The 20,702-nt window shown below is 35.2% G+C and overlaps 2 protein-coding genes across 4 annotated transcripts in view; one reads left to right on the top strand and one right to left on the bottom strand.

Moving 5' to 3' along the window:
* LOC124157906 overlaps window positions 1-20,702 on the bottom strand; it is a 137,116-nt gene that overhangs the window by 105,374 nt on the left and 11,040 nt on the right. Inside the window, exons 8-11 of one of the 2 annotated variants that reach the window (XM_046532985.1) lie at window positions 19,785-20,081; window positions 16,443-16,720; window positions 12,499-12,667; window positions 8,723-10,906 (exon numbers count right to left, since the gene is read on the bottom strand). In XM_046532985.1, the coding sequence (XP_046388941.1) occupies window positions 10,802-10,906; window positions 12,499-12,667; window positions 16,443-16,720; window positions 19,785-20,081 (849 nt within the window). In that variant the 3' untranslated portion in view covers window positions 8,723-10,801. Of the gene's footprint in view, window positions 1-8,722; window positions 10,907-12,498; window positions 12,668-16,442; window positions 16,721-19,784; window positions 20,082-20,702 lie in introns of those variants that run through there. The other variant, XM_046532986.1, reaches the window with a different exon arrangement.
* The window catches only part of LOC124157902 (neuroglian), a 254,597-nt gene that overhangs the window by 100,742 nt on the left and 133,153 nt on the right, over window positions 1-20,702 (top strand). Inside the window, exon 30 of one of the 2 annotated variants that reach the window (XM_046532975.1) lies at window positions 7,590-9,371. The exons of the other annotated variant lie outside the window; for it this stretch is intronic. Within the exon in view, the coding sequence (XP_046388931.1) occupies window positions 7,590-7,594 (5 nt within the window). The 3' untranslated portion in view covers window positions 7,595-9,371. Of the gene's footprint in view, window positions 1-7,589; window positions 9,372-20,702 lie in introns of those variants that run through there. 2 annotated transcript variants of the gene reach the window in all.

Genomic DNA, 20,702 nt, shown 5'->3' on the forward strand with positions numbered 1-20,702 from the left:
CGTACAATTCGCACTTTCGTACATTCAAAATTGACACCTTTTACTCGACTTTCGTACGCTTAATTCGGACTTTCGGACGTTGGTCTGTAATTTTTTAAAATTCCCGCGATGTTTATTGCGCATCCCAACATTCAATTGTTTCAAATGTCAGTATCGGCAGTATATACGAACGTATATAATGAAGGGAATTGTTGGTAATTGACTCTAATCTAGGTGATTTATTTGGGAGAGAGACTGCCTGCTATAGGCTCCTTTATCAAGAGAAGAAGAAAGCCTTCATTGAAGATATTTTTCAAAAGAAGTTGACTAGACATCATCAAATAGCTTTCAATAAAACTAGTAAGACCTTTCTAATTGTGTTTTTTCGTTTGAGTGCTGTTTAATTCATGTAAACCTTCAGCAACGATATTGCACGAAATATCACCCGAATTCCGTTTGTCTTTTGTCTTTTTTGAATAACATGCGGAATATACGCGATCACGAATGTCACCTGCCAAATATCGAATTTTGGTGTAAAAATTAAAAGGTATCCAGAGTGCGGGTTCAACAAATACATTTTGTTATGCTTCTTGATATGTCCTTTTATTTATAGTGGACGTAATAAGTGGAATGTCAACTTAGACGCCAAGAGGAAGTTTCACTCGATAGCCAACGGAGTTCTTGTTTTTTAAACTTTTATTTGCACTTTCTGCCTATTTTCGAAAGAAATTAGATGATTTGAGGAGTTTTATTAACATATTATTAAAATTAAGTCAATTGAAATGAATTCCGTGAAAAAAAAAGTTTTAGTACGTGTATTCCGCTCTTTTGGAACGTAACCCCTAATTAGTATGGAAGTCAATGGTTCGACTTTCGTACAAGTTTTCGGGAACGCATTGTGTACGAAAGTCGGGGACCGCCTGTATTTAGAATTTTGTTGTCAATGGTGCGTTCATGCCGTAATTTATCATCATATGTATTCATGTAAGCCACTGCTTCATCATTAGACTCCCGCATCAGTAATTGTAGTTTGAAATGGCTTAAAATTTTATTTTTGATATTTGTTTGCAGTAATGATTGGGTCTTAGTAATTCTTTTTTGCTTTCCCTCAGAGTAAGTGGGTGAATATGTTCAAATCTTAGGCTACCTCTGTCAAATGATTACAAATTTTCAGGAATCAGATGGAGAATAGATGGGAACATGCTAGAATGGTAGCATTAAAATATCTGGGGTATGTTCTAATGGAACAGAATTTTTTTTAAACCTATTATGTTACTTCAGTAAGCCTAATAAGCTGAAGTAGCTTCACTTTTGTGTAGTGTTTAAGATGGCCTAATTTATTTAGTTCTTTTCCTTTTCCTCATACTACTGGAAAGTTCGTCTTACAATCCTTAAGTTTGATCATTAAGAAGTGTAGGTATGGTTTTTTTGTTTGAATGAGGACATTATCAGATATCAACTAGCGATGGATATCTGAAGATGAGCCATGAGTTAATTTCTGTGAATTTATGTTTAAAACAAGAATTTTCTGATCGCAAATAAGAGAGAACATTTTCTTTTATTGTTTTTATTGAATGAAGTGGTTTTTTATTTGACAGTAGCTTAGAGTAGGTGTATTTTAATGATTTTTTTTAATGCCCATTTTTGATTTACCATGTATTTACAGTAAACTCTTGATACTACGAAGTTATAAGAACTGAAAATCTGCACTTTGTAGTATCAAATCACATAATTTCAAGAATCATTATGCTTACTAAATGTTTACTTGGATTTTTCTACTTGAATTTTTCTCTATGGAATCATTTTAAACATTATTCGATATTATGATATGGTTGAGAAACATGCTAAACAAACAGCCATTGTGAATATGTATTATTAATGGTTTTGCGGTTGAATGTTTGGCCCTTGTGCATAAAAATGGATATTACTTCTTCGTGGGGCCAAGGTTGAGGTTCTTAATTTAAAAAAATCAAAAATTCAGATATTCAAGTGTGCTGTGTATTTAGCAAAGGCTTTTTGTCATGACTGACTGTTTTGATTCATATTATCGAAAGTTGATATTATCCTGTTTCGTAAAATCAAGAGTTTATGGTAATCCTTTTGCTGCATATGATGTAAGTTGTGTCATCGCTTGCCTATTTCTCTAAATGCATATTAGAAGTATCTTGATGTCATTAATGCGTATGTTCTTAATCCCATGAAGCTCAAGAATATAAGTTGAAAACAACAAAAGTGTTAATTCAGATTGTAATGAATCAACTACTGAGAAGCTTGATTTGAGTACATATTACTTATGTTGCCTTTTTTCTCTGCGTAAAAGTCTCTCTGGGTTTCAATATATTATCTGCTTATTTTATTTCGTGTAATAACGTGCACTATCGAATATCATGGGTATTGTGCATATTATTTTCTGTGACACTGAAGGAGCGCCATTGATTTAGAGTATATACTTTTTTCTAGAACTAATTAAAATGGATTTATGAGGTCTGATATCAATAATATCAGTTGCTAAGGTGATTGCTATCATTTTTTTCAAAATAATCAGAATTACAGCAGTTTCTGCCGTAAGGAATTCTTTATTAGTTAATTTCTGTTTCCTAGGGCACCTGTAAGCCATTTCATCTTTACTGAAAGTTTCTGTATGATGCCTGAAACTCCCCTAATTTTTTTCTGAACCTGGTGTTAAATTCTGACTTATAAAACATATTTTTTAAGACCAGAGCAGAAGGAATTGTCATTTGTAAGGCATTTCCTCACTCTCATGAATACCCACATTTGCTAAAGCAGGCTTAGTTATAGTGAAAATATAGGGAGCATGTATTATTATTGTGCCTTAAAGCGAAATTAAGGAACACTTTTGGGAAATACTTTGATTAAAATTTGTTTTCATCGGATGTTTAAAAAAAAATGTACTGTAGGCAAGATCTTTTGGCAGACTTGTAGTTTGCCTGTGCCCCGGGTGCGGTGAGGCAAGCACGTAATCACATTTCTGCTGAAATTTAAAGTCAACAAGTCCCCATAACATTGTTTTTAGTATGAAAATGTGCAATTGAATTAAACAGCATAAGAGTCCTACAGCATAAGAGCGAGTAACAGCGTTGTCATGGATAATGAAAAATGCTTAGAAGTAATGCATTATTGATGCTGTAATGTCTCCACTTCCTGAAAATTTTTTTCCTTAGAATCAACTTTTGCAGAATAGTAAAACACTCTGTGGATTGTGAGTGATAAAATGTAAACAGAGGTGTTAATAATGTAATAATGCTTTTATCACTTACAATAACCTTTTAACTGTCTGCGCCTAGTTTTTTTTTAAATCGTTAGATCATTTTCACAAGTATTAGCATGATGAATAACCTCTCAAGTTAAGATAATTTGGAAGTCATATTTTCCTGGGAAATATCGGTGATTTATTGAATGAAAAGAAACTCTCGTGCCCTGGGAGTGTGTTCTCATTCTACAGCTCGCTTGATATCCAAGAGAAGTTGCTAGTTTCTCTTGACTTAGGTTGACTCTCTTAGGTTAGGTTGACTTAAACAGCAGTACAATTATCAATTAAGTGGAACCATAGCCATTAAACAGCAGTACAATTATCAATTAAGTGCAACCATAGCCATAATGCTGTGTTCATGAAGGTTGCATTTTTAATGAGAATAGGTCTCGCTTTGGTGATTAATTTCAGAAAACTTGGTAATAGCAGATATGGAATTTTTTGGTCTTAAATAATGGAAGTCGATGAATTTTTTGGCTTATTTTGCACGTATATTCATGAGTAAATTATCTCAACTTTACTGGTTACTGCTGTAAATGGATGTTAGCGTAGTACTATAAGTTCTGTTATGTTATTTAGCTTTCATCCCAAAAATGCAGTTTTGTGATTAGAATGCTTAAGTAAAGAAATTTTGGTATGATATATGTATTGTCATTCAAGTGCTGTGCAATTGGCTAAAATTTCAATTCAATATTTATTTAGAAATACATTTCCTCCTGCTAAAAACACACTACAAGGCAATTTCCATGTGTATTTTTTCATGGTGATACTTGTTTTATCTGAATCATCTATGAGTACCAATTCTCTTGGAAGGCCGGTAACTTTTAATTTATTGATCTGTATCAATAGCCAAAATCAATATTTTTGGCTAAAAGTTGTATAGAGTAATTCAAGTACATATATAAAATTCAAGTAAATATATAGTATAGGCTAAAGGTTTTATGATATGGTATGAAATGTTTACCATTACTTGAATGATTTATATATCCATTGCATGAAAGACTATAGTAGCTACTGCTAGGTTCTGCATCCAGTTGAAAGAATTCTATCCTGATTCATGCCTTAAAACATTTTTCAAATGCAATGTAAATGGGTTGACAGATTACTTAAAAACTTCCCATCATAAGCATTAAGGTAATTTGGGTTATGATACGGCTCTCTGTATGGCCCACTTATGTTTTTTTAAGCCACCTGTGTTTTTAAAAGAAGCTTTGTGTAAGTTAAATCATACATGATCAATTTTTTGCATAATTTATGCAAATATGCATATGGTTTTTAATATCTGCATATTACATAACAACTTTTCTTAATTTTTTGCATCTTTATATTTTGCAAGTGTTAATCTGAAAGATTTGCCTATTAATGGAAAGGATCACACACAAGAATGTAAAGGACAGAATTCCATGTGAAAGCAATACATAAGCATATTGTACAGTGTGTCATTATTTACACACTCTGTGCCAATGTGTTATTGAAAATTTTACCCTTTGTTCCGTGGGTTTTTCCTGCTCTATGTCATTTTTCAACAGGCAGTCCCCGACTTTCGCTCATAATGCATTCCTGAAAACATGTACAAAAGTCAAACCGTTGAGTTCCATGCTAATTAGGGGTTAAAAAAATAAAACAAGAATTTTGTTGGGTACTGAGTGAAACTTTCTCTCAGTTTTTAAGTTTACATTCCATGTGTAGTATCCACTATAAATAGAAAGGCATATCAAGAAGCATAACAAAATTCAATTGTTGAACCCTCACTCTTGATACCTATAGATTTTTTAAATCAAAATTCTTCGTTGGGTGACATTTCGTCACACTGTATCTCATGATCACGTATCTTTCACATGTAATTCAACAAAGACAAAAGTAATACGGAAATAGGATGATATTCCGTGCTTTATCGTTGCTGAAGGTGTTAATGTCGTATATGAATTAAACAGCACTTAAATGGAAAAACACAATTAGAAAGAAGCACTTTTATTTATTAAATTTATGGAAAGGTGTTTGATTTTGTCTAGTCATCTTTTTTGAAAAATTTCTTCAGTGAAAGATGAACTAGAGCTTTCTTCTTCTCAAGATAAAGGAGCCTATAGCTGGCTGTGTTTCTAAAAAAAAATCACCTTGATTGAAGTCAGCAATGCCCTTGATCGTATATACTGCCTTATGAAACTGTTAAATTTTGGGATGCTCGGCAAACATCGCAGGAATTTCAAAAAATTATTTACAGACAAATGTTTGCAAGTCCGAATTTAGCATACAAAAATCAAGTGAAAGATGTCAATTTGGAACATACAAAAGTGTGGATTGTACATAAGTTGAGGACTGCCTGTATTTATTTGACTCAAGAGGAGTTGTTACATGGCTGTTATTACCAAAGTCATAGAGTATAGCCCACATCAGCATTGCGGTGGTGGCTGACTATGAGAGTTGTGAAATTAATGATTCATTTTTTTTGACACCATGACCGAAGTGGTGTGTAACTTGTTAGGCATCTTAATTCCTCTATGTGAAGGCTAAAGTCGTTCCATTGACAAGGAAAAGCCTTAGCCTGCAATTACTGAGCCATGTTATAGCCTAAATTTATTTTGTATGCCATCCTGCAATTATATCCTATCTCTTCAGTTAGTGTTAGTATTTGATCAGTTTCGATGAAATTTTTATTCTGTTAATGTCCCGACTACTAGAAACAGCCTATTTTGGTCCTTCACATGGGGGGGTTTGTAACCACCAATGATCATTAGCACAAATGACCTGGGTGGAGACATTCACCCAGGCAAAACTCAACTTTATGTCTTTTAGACAGGGAGGCCTAAACTTAACCCCATCACTTAGCTGGCTGGGAATTTTGGTTTTGTGGAAATTCTCAGGGAATTTGGCAAGTGTTCAGGAAAAGTCTTTTTTTTGAAGCATGCAGCATCTGGCTACTCTAGTGATGTACCCATAGTTAAGTATAATATAAAATAATTTGTATAAGTTTTTTGTTCTTCGTCCAGAAATCTGAATCTCTTTATTAAAAGCTCCTTTTTCAGTAACTTTCCATTATTAAAATTTTCTGTTCGTATAGTTAATTACTTGATGCTGTTAATTTATTGGTAAACATGCTTACAACTATTGTTTGGAAAATAGTTATCAGAACTGTTTGTATACTAGAGTTCAGTTCCAACCCATTGCAGTTTCTATAAGGGCCATTTCACTTTCATGTTGAAAACATTTAAGGTAGACATACTTTAGAGAAGGTAGTAAATAGTGACTGACCTGCTATTATGTATTTGTGAAGATATTGTAATACATAATACCTGCGATTTATTTCCTCACATGTGAAGATGTGAGCTTAAGTTTTTTAAAGTATGTATTTAACCTCATCCAATTGGTAAGCTGTCATTTGTCCCTAAGTTTCATACATCTCAAGATGTTACTCACAGCATTAAAATTACCCAGCAACTTTTACTCTGGTCAGTAATTTATATCCCATGTGCAATATTTAGTTAAAATACCATTGTTTTTTGACTGGTTATCACCGTGGAAAACAAAGAAATTCTCGTGGAAAATCTGGTACTCTCAGCAAATTTTTTAATTGTTATTAAGTGGATATCCTGCGTATTGGGTTATGGTGTTGAGAGTTTTTATTTCATGCCTCACACAGTCATTCGAGAAACATTTAAGTGTTCCAATTGTTCCAAAAGTGTCAATGTCCTTGGACTTAGTCTGAATTCTACGTAATCTTTTTTCTGCCTTGTCTCACTCCATGCTCTAGCTTTACTATTACATGAAGATGGTCGCCTTCAAATTAAATATAAATCAGGAATGGGCTAAAACTCGAAACCTCTGATGCAATAGGATTGAATGAAATATTCAAATTCCTGCCCTATATCCAGTTAAATTGGGTCTACAATGGTATATCTATTGAGTCATTAATATTCAATCAAACACTCATAATCCTGATCATCTCTGATGAAAAGGTAATCGGGGAAGTGTAAAAAATGCAGTTGTTTTTAACCTTGTTTTTTTTTTTTCTCTCTCATAAATGGCCTTAGATTTATTAATGTGATAGAATGCTGTTTGGTTGGAATTTTTGTTGCATCTTAATAACCAAGGTTTTCTATTTGAGAACTGGTAAAATATGCGATGCTTTTACCTTCTTAGTCTATCCAATTGGTTCTTTCTTCCTCATTTAAAGTTGTCTGTGAATTTCGTGCTTTGAGGGATTGCCTACCTTAAGTCAATTATTTTGGACATGTGAAGATGTTTTGAGCGAATTGTGATTTCTGCCATAAAATACTGTTAATTTGTGAGGGAAACAGGGTAATATTTCTTGATATCTGTCTCTTCTTCCTCCACCACCCAGTCTAATGGAAGTTATGTGGCCGATACGCCAGTGGCCTACGTCCCAACACATCTGCCCTACTTGCTACTGGATAGGATGTATTGACGATGACGATGGTGATGATGACGAGCAGTTTCGCCTCTTCCCCCCTGCCCACACTCCTTACGTCCACCTGTCCTCATGTCCCCCCCCTCACCTTCTGAATCTCGCTCCCCGTTCAAATCAGGTGGGATCATGTTAACCTACTCACAGCATGGGACTTCTTTTTTTTGGGGTGATGTCAACCTACTGTGTCTGCTTCATTTACTTTTTATTAGCCAGTGCGGTCATAGTGAGCTTATTGATCACCTGTGAATGCTTGAGTTTTGCACATAATAATGTAAACCATCCTTTCAGGTTTATGTTTTTGTTTGTCTTGATGTGATGGAGAATGTGAAAGGGCATTTTTAATCTTCCATTGTTTATATCATTTTTTGTCAAGAGATAATAGGTATGATGTAAGTTTATCATGAAGATTTACCTGTACCTGATATGTGTGAACCTATTCTCTGCACGTAGAATGGAATTTTTATTTTTTTCACTGCTTTGAGCAACCTTCTGATGTTGAATGTTTCCCTCAGTGTAATTAAATATTTGTGTTGTTGTGAACTATCCTATTTATTGACCTTGACTCGACTATTTTGTCAAAGTAAAGTTCTAGGCAATTTTCGTATTCCTTTAATTTTTCTATGGATATCCTAATGTGCTGGTGGACAACAGTGTTTCAACAGTCGGTGAAGCTGTGTTGATCATTTGCCCCTCTCTCTGTTTTGCATGAGAAGTAAATGCAATGTACAGTACTCTGTCACAGTGGCATCATGTATGTAGTACTCTTAATAGTTGTAGATAATTAAGATATTTGTAGTGATTCTAAAGCTTACAGGAAAACTATTATTTTTAATGACCAAATGCATCGTATTCTTCTATTGTATAATTTTTAAAGCATAGAAGCTCTGCAGTCAGAAATGGTCCTACACATGTTTCCCTAGTTATTTCTGTTTGAAAGAAAGCCTTCATAACCCTGCCTATATTGAAATAATATTCTGAAAAATATCTTTTCCTCCCCTTCATGTAGAAATAAAATTCTTGGATTTTTCATGGGAGGGATATTGCTGGCTCTGTGTCCTTCATGAAACCATTTTTTTTTTTTTTCGTGGATCTGTATTGGTAGTTAGGAATGTTTTAATTGCCTGTATGTATTCAATGTCCAGTAGAATTGTACATTGCAGCTCAGCCATTTTATGCTTAAGAGAAATCAGTTACCATATTTTGCTCAGTATTTTGCGATTTGATCAAATTAAGTATGCATGGCCATTCTTCTTCCTACAGTCATGGGTTTCCCTAAAGGCAGGAGTAGTACTCAGTAGTTTTAAAGCCTGACTATTAACATTAATAGGGTGAATGCTAGTGACTATTTGAATAACGGTTGACTAAGCCACAGAAGTCTTGGATAGTAGCAACTTTGTCATGGGTTTTTCTTTCTATATCTCCAGGATTTATGATGCTACATGGTCGTAGTTAGTTAGTACAAAATTTTTACTGTTGGAATAAGTACTTTTATACTTGGAATGTATATGCCTGAATATACTATACTATATTATAGTGAAAATGAAACCAGTACGGAGCTGGTTGGGTAAATCAGAGATTTGGATAGGAAACAAAAGCAAAAAGGATTATTTGTAATGTTAACAAATGTAAGTGCTTAAAGCACGACTTCTCGTCAAAATTGTATGTTAAATAGATTAAATAAAATTATAAGCAATATACCAAATGTCATTATTGAATAAATTTTACGAATAAGTGCATGCTGTGGTTAACTACCTCAAGTAGTGGTTTCATTAGGCAAGAAGTCTCAGTAAGCTTGTTTCTAGCTAGCTTGTGCTGAAAATAACTGGTTTTGTATCCACTTAGATTGTGGAAATTTTCTTTGCTTGTTTCTCAGCACACACAGCAAATAGTTGCATCACTTCCTGGCCCTTGCATTCCCATATTCCACTATTGTAAAGAACCTCATTTTCATTTTATAACATCTTTCAGTAGAAATCCCTTACTAAAATGCTTTCAGTAATTGGATTATTATCATCACTGCGTAAATTGCAAATTACCTAGTAGAAAAATATAACCTTTAATTCCTGTTGACTAAAAAGTTAAGCTGATCCTCCAGCACTATGTGGCTCCAAACATGGTAAGAACTCGAAACTGCGTGGACTTTGAGGCCTTGGACTCCACCTTAGATACTATTCAAAGAATAAACTTGGACTAGCCAGCTGTGTACCTTTGTAAGTGTGGTAATGTTACTGATGAAATATCATTTGCCATGCCCACAATTCGAATCTAGATCTCCTTAATTTGTGCCGGGCATTCTTAAGCTTATAACTACCTCAGCTTCTTCATTCCCTGCAGTTTTGTTGGCTTTAGAAGACAAGATGCTGTATGCTGCCAAACATACAATTGGATCGAAACCCTGGGCAGGTCTTTCAGGGAGTTAAAGGAGGGTAACTCTGTGAACAGTGATGTCGCAGGATAGTACACGCTTGAGGCTGGGTCTATGAGCTCATTTTTTACCTTGACCTCAGAAGAGGGAGGGAAAAGGAGGTGCTGCTGCGATTAAACTGCCACAAGGCAGCATGTTCCTGTTCTCAAGACCACAGTCTTAAAACTACTCTGGAATTTGGGAGACATGGGTTCGAATCCCAGCCAATGCAAATGAGTTTTCCTCTTTGGAATTTTCCCAACCTTAGAACCACAAACATTTCTTGCACTTCTGCTGTACTCTTCCTTGGCTGTTCTCTCTGCTTCTTTCTCTGACCTTTGGTGATGTTTTGTTTAAGTTTGTTTTAGCTGTAGAGAATATGAAGTTTTCTCCTTGCACTTAGTGAAGCAGGTTTAGTGCATCAAAAGAGCTTACATAGATTGACAGACATTCATTTCCAGCATTAACACACCTATGGTTAAACTTGGGCTGGCCTTCTGTTTCAAGCCAAAGCTCGAGGAACCACTACTAATTCCTCGTATTGAATTTCAAAAAATTTTCTTCCAACAAGAAGCAGCTTCAACCAAAGAAATACATTTGTTGAAAAATATATTTTTTATGCAATGCATACAGATTATGTACATGATTATAAATTTCTTCAAAAAATACAATTTAAGTTTAATTTCAGTATATTTATATTCTCTGGTGTCATTTAGCCCTATTAGAGGCTATCAATAGAGTTGATCAGAGCCTTAATTTCCTCAGGATTACAGAAGAACTTTTTCCACAAATTCCTCAGTATGTTCTCTTGAACTGTAATCAATTGCTGGAAAAGAAGAAAGAAATAGATTATGGGAGAGAGGAAGAAAACTACAAAATTTAACGATAACATTTTTATCTGCCACTAATTTTCCCTCAATAAGTGACACATTAACCCTTTCATGATGATGATAGGGTTAACGTGTAACTTATTGAAGGAAAATAGGATAGGGCGAATGATAAAAAATTTATCTTTCTGGAAATGATAAATTGCGTGAATTTCACTTTTAGTGGTTTTTTTTACTAGCAAGGTTACAACAATTTTGACCATCCTCAGGGCTAAAGAATTACTTCAATGCTAATCTTAATTCAATTCAAAAATGTATTGGGGGCGAGCTATTTTTATTATTGTGATATTATTTTTGCAAACACTGATTCCATGGTGATACTTCCACCCTTTATTTTTGAACTTCGATAATGAATACGTTCCAATGAAATAAATAATCAATTTGAGTAGGGTGGTTTCCTCTTTTTTAATTGCCTAAATCAAAAGATTATTACTCCTGGAGTACGTATTTCACGCTTTTAGATTTTTAAATGCAATATGTATTTTTCACGATTAAATGAAAAGTGAAAATTTTAAGCATGCAAAAATGGGACAGCTGAGTATGAATGCTAGGAAAAGCCCGTGTGACGTCATTCTGGCTACAGCTACCACCGTGTGAGGCCACCTTGGTGCGAGGCTATGAGCGCCAATATGATGCAGGCTGCTAGCAGATAGAAGAGTACCCAGCTAGCAGGTAGCACTTGGCTTAAATGAGGATTATTAACACCCTATCAAACGAAGGAAACTTTCTGACCATAGGCAATTTTAATGGGTGATTATTAAGAAATGTTTCCCTGAGCTCTGTGCCACGTGCATGTAATGGTAATCTCAGGCGATGTAAAACTCGCATCTACTCATATAGAATCTTGACGACACGTGGAGTGGCATCCAATGGCCGCCAATATGGCTTTATTGAAATAAGGTTCAAATTGACCATTAACATTCGTCTAAGTGGGATTTTTAAAACCAAATACATAATTTGTATATTATGAATACACTAAGGTTGGGTAAAGAATCGCCATCAATGCCTTTGGTTTTCTTTGATGAAGGATACTACCCTATTGTGAGCCTAAAAATTTCCTTCCTACCAACTGCATTTTAATAAAATAGTTATACAGGGACGAAGTCACAAAAAAGCCAAGAGATAATAGATGCTAAATCCCTGGCTCTTACATGGGAAGAGTGACAGGAATGATCAAAGAAGGAAGATTAACAGCAAAGGCCACGGTAGTTCTAGCATGTAGGTAAGCTAACCTAGGTTCAAAACCCGAGAATAATGACAAGGGCCAAATAAATTAAAAAGGTTGTACTTATGAATGATGACATCAGCACAAAGCAGAGATCCAGTTTCTTCACTTGACTCTACATTTTCCCAAATCACCTCTTGCTGTGTCTGTTTTCAAAAGCGTAGCGAATGGACTTTAACTCTCGTATAAATTATGTCTACCCTGGTGCAAACTCTTAGTGGCAACTCGATGGAGTCACCCATTATATTTTGAGGCACAATGTAGATTACACCAAAGAGCTTGTAACATAATTAAATACTATTTTACCTTCTCCCCTTGATATGCAGCTAACAATTTTTTGCATCTCCTCTTCAATTTCTTTGAAACTGCATCAAAGCCAAATAAAAACATTATCTGGTTCACCGTCCAAATAACAGGATAATCTCTAGTTGATCCACAGCATATCAAGCTTTTTAATTCTTTCAATTCCTTGTACCTAGAAATATCATCCAAAAGAGAATTATGAGATTGTAAATCACTTAAAACATTATTATTTCAAAATAAAACAATTTATTGTACATCTGGGAATCAAAAATTTAGAGCAGTAGTAAAATTTACAAGGATGCAGGAATCTGGAAGCCAGGGTAAAACAATATAAATTTCTATACAACTGGCTAATGTTAAAACTGTCATCAGTCCTGACTACTGCAGTTGGAGTTAAAGGAAAGCCTATCAATTTGCAAAGGGTGTAAATACATGATTTCTTCATGATAAAAAATACTTACAACTGAAAAAAATTGGGTTGCCCTTCATGACACTGCTTATCTATTTATTTGAGGAGTATCCTATATGTACATATGTAATACAAAACACTAGGACTCCTAGAGATACGGAACATATCTATAACATGATGTAACGAAAAATTGAGCGAAGAGAATTCAAAGTTGACTTGCTCATGAACAGGATAATAACCATACACTGACATTTTCAACAGTTACTCATAGTGAGCTTTCCATGGAAGGCACTTAAGTAATACCAAGACCAAAATAACTTGGCTGGTGAACCGGTGTGGCTGAAGCAAGTGGTCAAGGGTGCTTTCTTGAGAGCCTGGGCACTGTCCATGGGCTTTGCTGATGAGGGAGGGGGAGTACCGAGAGTAGGAGCAAACTTAACTTTGTCAAATTTACACAGCCACTGATATTTTAGGCCTAGAGCTAAGACAATGCATACACCAACTCATTTGGAGGGGATCGACAATAATTCCTTCCAGAAATGGTCAGCTACTATGCTGAATCCCCTAACCTTGGTAAAAGACCTAAGTAAAACATTGTCTCATGAAGGGGAGTGGATTCTGAATTTGGATGGAAGTAGTAAAGTGCACTAAGAGAACACATAAGGTTTGGCAACACTGCTGGCAGATTCACAACATGAACAAAACAGAAGTCCGACGGCAACTGATTTCCTGAATAGGTAAGCTTGAAGTGCTTGGCAAAGTTGAAGTCTCATCCCAAGAAACTTTCACTCTGCTCACCCCTAATTGCTTTTGCCACATACTCTCAGTCACAAAGATATTTTGATTAGCATACATGTACAGTAGATTCCGGTTAATTGGGACACATCGGGACAGGCACACCTTGCCCCAATTAGGCGAACTATCCCGTGTATGGCATAAACAAACGTTTAAATAATAGAAAGAAGACTAAAGAATGTTAATAATTCAAATGAAATTTTCATTTTCTTAGTAAATCCACGAGAATAGTTTATTAACATTTTTCAATAATTTTTTAAATCTTAGCTAAAAATATTTTTCACGGCCTCAGACGATGCTGGATGATTTTCTTTGATTCACATCACAGAAATATTCACGTTTAATTAGTTAAGAATAAGTGATTCCTAATATTTCTTTTACTTATAAACATGCAAGTACTTAATGTTCAAATCTTATCTCCTCGTCCGAGGAATTTGTCTAATGTACCCTGCAGCATTCTTGTCATCCTCGTCAAATGAACAAAGTCGGCACAGACACCCAATGAAGACATTGGGCTACCTTCATTGCCCTCTTGCATAAAGAAGTCTTAACCCCTCAACGAACCTCCTTGCATCTTGAGATGTCACTCGGCTATGCTCACGTGCGATTTCATCTCCATCACTATCCTCACCTTCCGCTTCACCTTGTTGCCTGCATAATATGGCTTCAACAATATCATCTTCACAGTTTTCATTGGTGCCATAGCAGTCCAAATTGCAGTCGTTATTATCAAACTCTACATGGCTTGTTACTTGGTGCAGTTTCAAGTTGAATTCACTTTCAGGTTCTGCTGGAATGTTGACAACTGCGTCGGACTGTTTGAAACCACAATGATAAAAACAATTTCATCTTAAACATCTTGCCAGCTTTCAGCTAGAAACATTATCGCCTGCAGAATGTTTACCTTTGAACTTACTTCTTTGGCGGTGGATGATGATGTCAAAAGGTTGTTTTATAGATTCTAGAATATAATCTACTAATTTCCCATGGTAAAGTGTTTTCAAATATTTAATGATCCCCACATCCATTGGTTGCACCAAGGACGTTGTGTTTAGGGGCAGAAATTCCAACTGAATATTTTTCAGCTCACTCGAGCAATTGGGATGCACCGTACAATTATCAAGTACCAGAAGAATCTTTCTTGATTTTCGTGCTAATTCCTTATCCCAAGCAGTCAACCATTGAGTAAAGAGGACCACAGTCATCCATGTGTTGCTATTGGCGTGGTACTGCTCTGTTAAACTGTTTATTCCAAGCCCCTTAAAGCATCGAGACCTGGCACTTTTCCCAATAACTAGAAGAGTTTTTTTATCAGTTCCCAAAATATTTGAACAACACAAAACAGTGATGCAATCCATCGCCTTTTTGTAGCCCGTTAAGTCCTACAGAACTGTAACAAAGAGAGCCATTTGGTGTTGCTCGGTAATACAGACCCGTTTCATCGGCGTTGTAAATGTCATCAGCAGAAAACTTATGGAGTAACTTGGGCAGTTTGTTCAATTTCCATTCCTCTGCACTCACAAAATCAGCACTATTTTTTTCTCCGTGAGCTCTCTTAAATTTTATTTCATTTCTAGTCTTCCATCTAGACAGCCAACCATCTGTTGCCTTAAAATGTTCATGACCAAGTTTCAAAGCTAGTTCCTCCGACTTCTTTTTTAACATTGGACTGCTAACGCAAACCCCTCGTTCGCTCACAATCGAAAACCATTGGTTTAAGGCGTCCTCAACATCTGGATCCTTACCTTGACATTTGCATTTTAGGGGTGGTGCTTGCTTTCCATTGTGGCTCCACTCTTCTCTCAGCTTATGCTGTTGCTGCAATAACCAAGCTATCGTCGCTTTTGGCACTCCAGTTATCTCCGCCAAGCGGCGATGACTGGATTGGGGACGATCTTTAATTTTTTCCAGTATAGCAATCTTTTCTACTCGACATCGGCTAGTAATCTCTATAATTTGGCTCGCACCCGCTCGTTTCGTGAACCCTCAGCACGGGTGTCGCCACTTCTAATCTTTATCATTATCCCGGCATCATTCTATCATCTGCAGCCCAACTGCCGCCAGAGAAGTCCTCTCCTCTTAAAAACAACATTAAGTTGAATGAGATCTCGTGGTCGGGAAACTGAATCCAAATCCTCTGACGGACAGTATAATAACAAGAGCTTTAGGAATAAGGCAGAAATAGGTACCCTTGTGAAAAATAGGACTAAATGTTAAAAAAACAGCACGAAAAATTTTTAATTTCGTTGTGGGTGTAGCCAATGTTGCCGACTCATGGCCCAATAAAGCGGCATGCTGTCCCAATTAAGCGGAGAAAACTCTAGTATGATAAACATTCTATGATTGGTTTCTGTTCTGTTCCCCATATAACCATTAGACACATTAACTGGAATCTACTCTAATTCAAAAATGATAATAAAGGGCAATTCTGTAGACGTGACAGTTTACCACTGACAACTACAATTTTAAAAACAAAATCTTAAGAAGTACTGCAACTACAAACATCAAGACACATTTTATAACAACATATTTATAACTTATCACCAGCCATGCAACTAAAATAAATTAAGTTTCTTCCTAATGAAAGGCATATTTAAAAAAAAAGAAACTGTCACCTACTCAAACATTAAAACAAAAGAAACATGATTATAGATACATGAGATGTTGATAGTAAAATTAAATTTTTATGTCTTTGGAATGGAAATCTAGGTTTTAAAATTGACAATAATTAGTCAACACCTACCTCGACATTAATGATGAAAGAGTACTGTTTGAAATTTGCTTCCTCATCGACTCAAGTTCCTCGCTGTCCCCTTTGTACTTCTCAATGTAGTCGGTAATTACTTTAACGGAACAAGATATATCATCTGGGGTTGACATCCTATATGATAATGAAGAACTTGACTTAAACAGCTCATCCTGATAAGTTTTCAAATAGCTTGTGAGATCATTCATTAGAGACCAGGTTTCTAATTTATTTATGTCAGAGTTTCTGGCATCCTTTATGTTCTTCATATTTTCCTTTAAAAAATTAATACAGACTTATTAAGAGATACTATGAAATTCAAGCACGGCAACTACATATGAACACAAAAAAATATATGTACCCTGGAAAATGAGCAAGACCTTAACCACTTTCAATGTATTACCGCTCCATTTACAGTTATATCTATAGTTAAGCAGCACTTTTAATGCTAAAATGCAGTTTTGAGTTACTGAAACACCATGAGAATTATCCGCTTCAGTTATCAATATATACCGTTTTCTTCCGATTACAATCCCCCTTTGAATGTAGTCCCCCCCCCTAATTTTGAGGCTTCAGTTTTGGGAAAAAATTTAAAAAAATGCAATGGAATATAGTCCCCCTTTCACTTTTTCCACAGACATTTTTGGAAAAAAATTGCGAGAAAATTCCAATAAATATGGTACATATTTTAACTAATTTCAGTTGACCTGAATTTCTAATGTGTTCATTGGCCAGACAATTGTGATGGTACATATTGAGAGGACTACCGTATTTACTCGTGTATGCTGTGCCCTCACGTTTCCCGCACACCCACCACTTTTGGGCCGGCTTGTGAGGAAAAAAAAAAACTTCCTAATGCTTTTTGGGTGCGGACTAATGTAGGACCTCGTGATTAGTTGCTAAATTGATAAATTTTTGTTTCTATGATTAATAGAATAAATGTTAGGAATGTAATTCCTGTGAAGGTTTCCTAGTTTCAATGCTAAACTCTGGAGAAATAAACAATAAGAATTTGAGGTAAAATGGAATGTGGCTTACATTAATATTTGGAGGATTCAGGTAAGCTGCGCAGCCCTATTTTTTCAACGGGATTTCCGAAACAAGAGTGCGTGGCTTCTACGGGTAAATACGGTAAATGACTCTTATTTATTTCGCCAATAATTTTCGCACTCAAAAAAAAGTAAAACAGAAATCCAAAAAAATGGCCTTGCTACCAATGAAAATCACTCATGAAGGCTTCACATCTCTGTCCCAAGTTAGCGGAAACAAAGTTACACCAGTGACTTATTTTCCCACTTTTATCTTGGAATAAATTACAATATGTACCTAGTAAAAACTCCCAACCTATATCAATAGTACTGATGCAATTTCTTTTCCAAATTTATTAATCTCATCCATCAAAATGTTATCCGAAGTTTTTCAGAGAAAAAAAATTGAATGTTCATTAACTCCTTCAGTCTGAATGACCAAAGATGACAGTTCAGAAGAAAAGATATCAGTTATGACAAATATTGGCATGAAAGCCTCAATATGCAAGTGACACGCCCCTTTTTCATCCATTAGAGAAATGAATAACTTTCCCATGAGGTAAAGAACCAAGTTCTGAAAAAAAATATTAGATAATCAGGGTATCAATAATAAGGGTATCAGCATTTTTACGCTTGTTATAAAAATTTCTATGCAATTCATAGAGAATTAAGAAGTTTGTAAAAGGATGAAATTTGGTCCTGCTTCTGCTCAGACTCAGCATTAAGACTTCATGCTCTACTTAAAATAGGTGCCATTGACTTAACCTATGATATCGAACAATTGTTTTGCATGAGAAAACACACATTATCAAACATTTGTTGCCATCTCCGAAGCTGCAACAGGAATTTTTTTCATAGTAGAAATAAGCGTATTGAAAATATTATTAGTGACAACATTGATTCATTGAATTCATTCCCGTATGTATTCATTCATGTGATGTTTTTACCAATGGACCAATTCCAATATTTAAAGGATGGCAAATCTGATGTTATGAATTAGAAAATGTTCAGAATTGTATCTAAAGTTCAAGTAATATAAATAAATAAGTTAAATCTTTCAAGTTCCACTTTTCAGTGTCCATTAAAATGAAGGAAATGATGTTTGAAAGCCAACATATTAATTATCTTTTCCCCTCAGTTTCCACCCACTTTCCAATTTCAATATTTTCACCAAATTTCTTCACAAAATGAATTTGATGCCTATGTATAACATGACAAATTTGGTCAAAGAATAATTTTCTAGGAGCAATGACATTTCTAAGGATTTGGATCATGAAAATTTAATATCTAGTAAGATTTAATTAAATAGATTTGATTTCAACATATGAAAATACATACGTATGATAATTTTGATATGAAGATGCAGGTGTAATTATAATACTAATCTTTCATATCCTGTTGGTTATACAGGTATAACATAGGATTTTGTCATAGAGAAAAAAATAAGAACAAAAATTCCATACAAAGAAGAGACAAGCAGTTAAATACGTATACACATTACAAAATTTTATCATTCAGAAACTCATCAACTCTGTATAGTAACATTTATGAAACAGCAGTTCTTTTAACTTAATTTTAAAAATATTTTCTCTGACTAAACATTTAATTGAAATTGGGGCCTTATTGTATATCATTGCGGCTGAATGGTGAGGACCTTTCTTGCTTATGTTTAGAGGCTGATTAGCCAGACGAACATTTTCCCTATTACATGTCTAATGGCTATGTATGGAAAAATTGGGCATGAGCAGGTGTGATTACTTCTGACAAGCATAGAACAATGAAGGACATAAATACATGACAGAGTAAGTATCATGAGTTTTCAGAACAGTGGTCTTCTTGGTGTCCTATTGAAACCTTTAACATCGATTTAATAGCCTTCTTTTGTATATAAAACACCATGGTAGCTACACTAGCATTTTCCCATAAGACAATTCCATAGACTAAATAGGAATGAATTTTGGCATAGTAGATAGGACTCAGAGTCTGAGTTTGAGGTAGTTGGGGCAAGTTTCCTAATCATGTAGATCCCAGTAGTCATTTTATTGATTATTCCATTAATATGTGGTGACTAATCAAGATTCGCATTAAGAAATAATCCAAGAAATTTGGCAGTTAAAGTATACCAGGATTAGCCACGGTGATAACTTTACGGAGTCACCCCAAAAAAAATTGGTTGTGACAGGTATTGAATGTAACAGAGATTTGAATTAAAACTACGTTGAAATCAACTCTCACTCCCCTGTGAATTTTTCAATTGCATATTTATCTAATAAATACTGAAATATAAAATAAAAAAGACAAGTGCACTCACAATTCTAATGATCCTATCCTGCTGCTCCCGCATCAAAAATGCCTCCCCAGACTTGGCTAATTCAAATAAATTCATAATCTCAGTAACTTCTTCTCCAAGCAGTGAGAGCCACACCAAATTAATTGCACAGTGATTTTTCAGCTCATCTTGAAGTCTCCCCAGCTTATCAAAGACAGCCTGCTTCTGATGAATTTCAATATCCTTATGAAGCTTTTCAAGCCTAAAGCACCTCTTGTTCACATATTTCGAAATGATCTCCTGAAGATGTGGCTCCATCACTGAGCCTTGGACTTGTATCTGTAATAGAATGAAATTTTAAACATACTTTCTAACTTAAGGCTGAAAATGGGAAGGAAAGAGACTTGATTGTACATTTTTTATAAAGACAACCTTCACTTTTCCAGTTATTCACACTTCACAATCCTAGATATTAAAAAAGGGTAAAATCATTGATTTTTCCAAAAAAAAAAAGGAATATTAAACCGTTCCACGAGGTCCTTATATGTAAAATTCTTATTGTGCCAAGCCCAGAATATCAGGGTTCCCACTCAATCTAAATTTAAAAATTCACTGTTTTTTCCAGGTTTTCACGGTCTAAATGTCTTCAAATTCACAGTTTATACATAAACCATTTTAGGCAGAAATATTGATCACGTAACAATCATAGGGCGCACGTTAACTACAAATCTAACAAACGTGACAGACACCGTGAATGCCAACGCAGCAATGAAAGTGCTACCTCTCACGACGTCACATATCGTTTGCAAAATTCAGCTCCGGCGAAAGGTAGTGAGTGGGGGAATAGAGGGACCAGGATGCCATATGGGTTAAGAAGTGCCTGAATTTTCGCTAGTGTTAATGAACACTTTGGTTACCAGTCTTCCAGATTTGGTACAGGCTCAAGGTCAATGTGTCGTC

This window comes from Ischnura elegans, chromosome 4, assembly GCF_921293095.1.
Source record: "Ischnura elegans chromosome 4, ioIscEleg1.1, whole genome shotgun sequence".
NCBI classification, from domain to species: Eukaryota; Metazoa; Arthropoda; class Insecta; order Odonata; family Coenagrionidae; genus Ischnura; species Ischnura elegans.